The sequence below is a fragment of the Peromyscus maniculatus genome, chromosome 16, assembly GCF_049852395.1.
Source record: "Peromyscus maniculatus bairdii isolate BWxNUB_F1_BW_parent chromosome 16, HU_Pman_BW_mat_3.1, whole genome shotgun sequence".
In the NCBI taxonomy this organism is placed as follows: Eukaryota; Metazoa; Chordata; class Mammalia; order Rodentia; family Cricetidae; genus Peromyscus; species Peromyscus maniculatus.
In genome coordinates this window covers 37,759,521-37,763,815 of record NC_134867.1, presented here as the reverse complement: position 1 = coordinate 37,763,815, position 4,295 = coordinate 37,759,521, and the positions used below count along the sequence as shown (strand labels likewise).

General features: G+C 45.7%; 1 protein-coding gene across 1 annotated transcript in view; it reads left to right on the top strand.

Moving 5' to 3' along the window:
* The first annotated feature begins 1,143 nt into the window (after window positions 1-1,143).
* Window positions 1,144-4,295, top strand: part of LOC143268884 (uncharacterized) — a 97,447-nt gene continuing 94,295 nt past the window's right edge. Inside the window, exon 1 of the mRNA XM_076552640.1 lies at window positions 1,144-1,790. Coding sequence (XP_076408755.1) covers window positions 1,722-1,790 — 69 coding nt within the window. The 5' untranslated portion in view covers window positions 1,144-1,721. The remainder of the gene's footprint in view (window positions 1,791-4,295) is intronic.

The following is a 4,295-nucleotide window of genomic DNA, read 5'->3' as shown; positions in this document are numbered from 1 at the left end:
GATCCTCCTACCTCTACCTGCTGGAATTCTAATCTCATGATGCTACCATGTCTGGTTTATGCGGTGATGAGGATCAAACCCAGGGTCTCATGCATGTTGAGCAAGCAGTCATCAACCATACTTCATCCTTAGCCCTTAGAAGCCTTTTACTAAGGGGGTGTCTTTTAGGTGCATCCAACTGGCCCAGTACCTGTCTCTTGCTATTAGCAATAGTTCAATTGTATTTCCTACTGGTGAACCCATGCTGTATTGGGGTTTGACCTTTAAAATGAGTGGAATGAGACAGAAAAAAGTGACTGAGTGAATGAATGAGTGAATGAATGATTACGTCCATCTCATAGACCAGGCAGCATCTGAAAGGCAAAGTGAGGTGAAGTGACTGATACAAAGCCACACACTGACAGGGGAGCGGCACCCAACCCAAAGCCAATCAATCCCTTTTCCTACAAACACTATCTTAAAAAAAAATAAAATTTATGAAATATCAACATCAAAGAGCATAAGTGGAAATGATTAAATTTTTGTTGTTGTTAAGTGAACTTACCATGCAGAGGATAAATAAAGTGTGTAAGGGTTAGGGGTAAAAAAAACGAGGCAAGTAAAAATAGGTCTTCTTGCTCACCCTAACTTCCTTTGCATTAAATGGACTCAGCAAGAATTTTTGGAAAAGGGCTTTGTGAGGTTCTGCTTGCTTGTTTTACATACTTTGTTTCTGTCCATTGATTTTCTTTTATTGCAGAGTGTCTTTGGCGAGACGGGCACAATTACCTTCCCCGTCGTTCCCTATATTGTCCCAGTGAATGGAAAATGTCAGAAAAGACCCCACAGAGTAAGAGACCATCCATTGTTACACCCGTGCAGGCACTTTATTTTATTCCTTTTTTCAAGGTTTGCATAGGTCAGGAACACATTTGAATGACATTTGTTTTGAGATGTTTTGTATCAGAACCGGAATCCGAAGAACTTCCTTGAGCATTACGTTATTGGGTCTGCGTTTTACAGAAAACTCTGATTGCCACGGTCTTTGCAAAAACAAAAAAGCCCTGCTCTAGTGGCCCTCCCAAGGGAGTCAGCTGCTCTCCTGTGCTTTTTGTGTGTGTGTCTTCTGTCCATCCCCCTGCTCCCGCTCACAGATGCCTGCATCCTTGTTTCTTCCAGCCTTGCTTTCTCTTTCCGCTTGCCTTTCCGCGAGGCTCTCCCTCCCTCCCTCTGGCTTAGGCTCTTTCTTACTCCTTCCCCCCCAGCTGCTTAACTACAGCTCCCACTGGAACCTACACAATCAAAAACAGCTCTCCTCCAGCAGCCTCCAGAAGCGCATCACCTGGAGCAGAGCGACTCACTGCCGGCACCGGACGCGCACTGGGTAGCTGGGGGCGGGGACGGTACCCTGATCCCTCCTGAGCGGCCGCCAGAGCATCTCCCCAGAGATTTGCCGTATCCGCCATCCGGCCCCCCGGGGTCCTGTTGCGGTGATGCTTACGTTTCGGAGCAATGATGGAAAGGGAAAAGCCACTGCCGGTGGCATCTGAAAGTGGGGCGAGTTACTGCAGTAGCTGCTGCTGCCGCAGAATGAGCGAGTGAAGAACTGAGAGCCCCGTTAGCTTCTCCATCCCGCTCGCTCGGTCTTCATTCACCATCTCCAGGAGGTGAACCGGGAACAGATGCAGTAACCAGGCGGGTGCCTCCCCGGATCTATAACTGTGAAGTCCCCACTGTGGAAGATGGTAAACAAAGACATGAATGGATTCCCAGTCAAGAAATGCTCAGCCTTCCAGTTTTTTAAGAAGCGGGTAAGGACAGGTTGTGTTTGTTGCTTTTGTTTTCTACGCTTCTCTCTGAAATGCTTTTGGATGTTCGCCTGGGGAAAGCCTCGGGTTTTGTTACTCAGTCCTTCGTGAAAGCAGAGCTTCTGGTATCAGAGGTCAAGGTGAACAGTGACCCTGTCTTCACTCAGATTGGGGGGGGGCGGGGGGCTGGTGGGAAGGAGGGGGCTCAGTGGAGTAGCATTGGTAGGAGGGGGCTGGGCTGAGATGTCTACAAACGGGTTTGAGATGGGAACTGAGATTTCTCAATCAAAGCCATGCCCAAGATTACAAGGCAGTTTCAAAGAGAGCTGGCCTGAGTGCAGTTAATGGCAAGCAATTTAGTCTGGGCTAATTAAGTAGCTCCCTCTCTGTTATCTTTGAAGGGTTCAACTTTTCCACACCTTTCCTCTCAAGGGCTGCTGCATTATCTTCTTCAATCGTTAGAAGCAGCTTTGGCTCCTCAAATTCATTCCGCCAATAACTTGCTCTGCTGCTATCCCTGGTATAAATAGCCAAGGACCAGTGTGACCTTTTACAGAAATGACCGACTCCAACATTTCAAACCCTATTTCAAATTGCCTCAATTTCGCTTAACACATGTGCCCCCACCAAAAGGAACAGGAAATAGCCTTGTTTTATAGCCTGGATTGTAATTGTGGGTTATGCTGCTGTACACATTTGTTTAAATTCCTTGTTCTTCCATTCATAGTATTCGTAATGTCACGGGGCTGTAAATGAATAGATCTTTCTCTATGCTTCACAGATAAACTCAGTTCCTTGCAGTGGCCACACTGGAGGTCTGTGGTTCTGCAAATGTATACATGAGTGGGGGGTAAGGAATGAATGGTTGCTGGAAGACTGATGACTAACATTCTTAGGGAGAGTATTTCTTAAGCAACAGAAGGCTTCTCCAGCTCCCAGTGGTCCCATGCTATTTAACACCCCGGGGCAGTTCTATCAGAATGCTTCTCTCCATTCATTCATCCTCCCCTTCATTCAGGCCTTTTTTTTTTTTAATGCCTTGCCTGAAATGGCAACAGAACATAATGAATTACAGGCTGGTCTAGCTTGCCTCGTTGCACTGAAGGGTCAAGCTGGAAAGCCAGGTCTATGAGCAAGCAGCCTGTAAGGCTAGCCACAGTGCCCCAGCCAAAGCTCCTACACATCCTCGATAGACCTCCGTCTCTCCCAAAGCCTATGGCCAAAGGATGTGCATTGAAACCTCATTAAAGCGAATTCCTGAAGCCAGAGTGCCAGGTGAGGTCTTTCCCTAGTAGAGTCTGCAACCTGGGTGGAAGGAAGTCAATATGGCTTCACACCCCTCCAAGTGCTACTTAGGTCTCCCCTAGAGCCAAAAGATGCCTTTCCAAAGGAAGAGCCCTTTCATTCAGTACTTAAATTCTCCACTCCCTTCTAATTAACTAGCCAAAGTTTGTTGCTGATTTTGTTTTTGTTTTTGTTTTGACCTGAGGTCTGTCTACATTGACCAGGCAGTCTTGAATGCCTGTGCTGAAGTGATCCTCCTGCCTCAGTCTCTTGAGTATTGGAACTATAGGCATATGCCATCCTACCTCCCTGAATTAGTTTATTTGGTGGTATTGAGGGCATTTTATTTTGCTTATATCTTTTACAGTGCTGGGTCTCAAGCATGCAACTGCCCAGTGAACTCTATTCCTCACAGCCCTAGGTAGTTTAGAACCCTTTTTAACCAGGTATTCTTAACCAAGCAAGTGTCTGTTGCATACTTTTTTAATTCTTATTTTATTTTGTAATGCCTTCTTATTTTCTTTGCCGTCAAAACGTACTACTAGAAATACTAGTTTGCCATCTGGTTGCATTTTGCTTAAAAGCATAATTTACCAATGTGCTTCGGGGAGCGCTTCCACAGACCTTGGATTTTGGAAAAGAGTGAGACAAAGTACAGATGTCTTCTCAAGTACTTGGAGAGAGAAAGACATTTGCATCATGAGATCCAGCAGGCAGTTTCACGGGGCTCACTGGAGATCGGGTCAGAAATGTACCCTGCCACCTCTGTCTCCCCACTCAAGGACAGCTAGCTGAGTAGAAGGTGACTTTGCATCAACTCATTGGCGGCCCCGAGGAGAAATTCCGTGATCCCTTGATTCCTGCCTACTTTGTTTCATTACACATCCAATTTCTTCTCTGTTCTAAATGTGCACTGCTTATACTGTGATCGTGCCTTCGCCTTTTTTAGTTTCAGTGGTTTTGTTGGATTGATTTGAGACAGGGTCTCTCTCTTCTAACCCAGCTTGGTCTCCAACGACTCATTATGTAGCTGAGGATGACCTTGAAATCCTGATCCTTTTGCCTCTGATGCCTGTGTGTTGAGATCACAACCATGCCTCATCATGCCTGGTTGTTTTATTATTGTTGTTGTTATTGTTATTATATAGATAATAAGAAAAAATGTGTAAAATTTGAAAACAGTAGAGAGGATTATCCACCTTTTCAGGACTTCTTCCTTCCCTC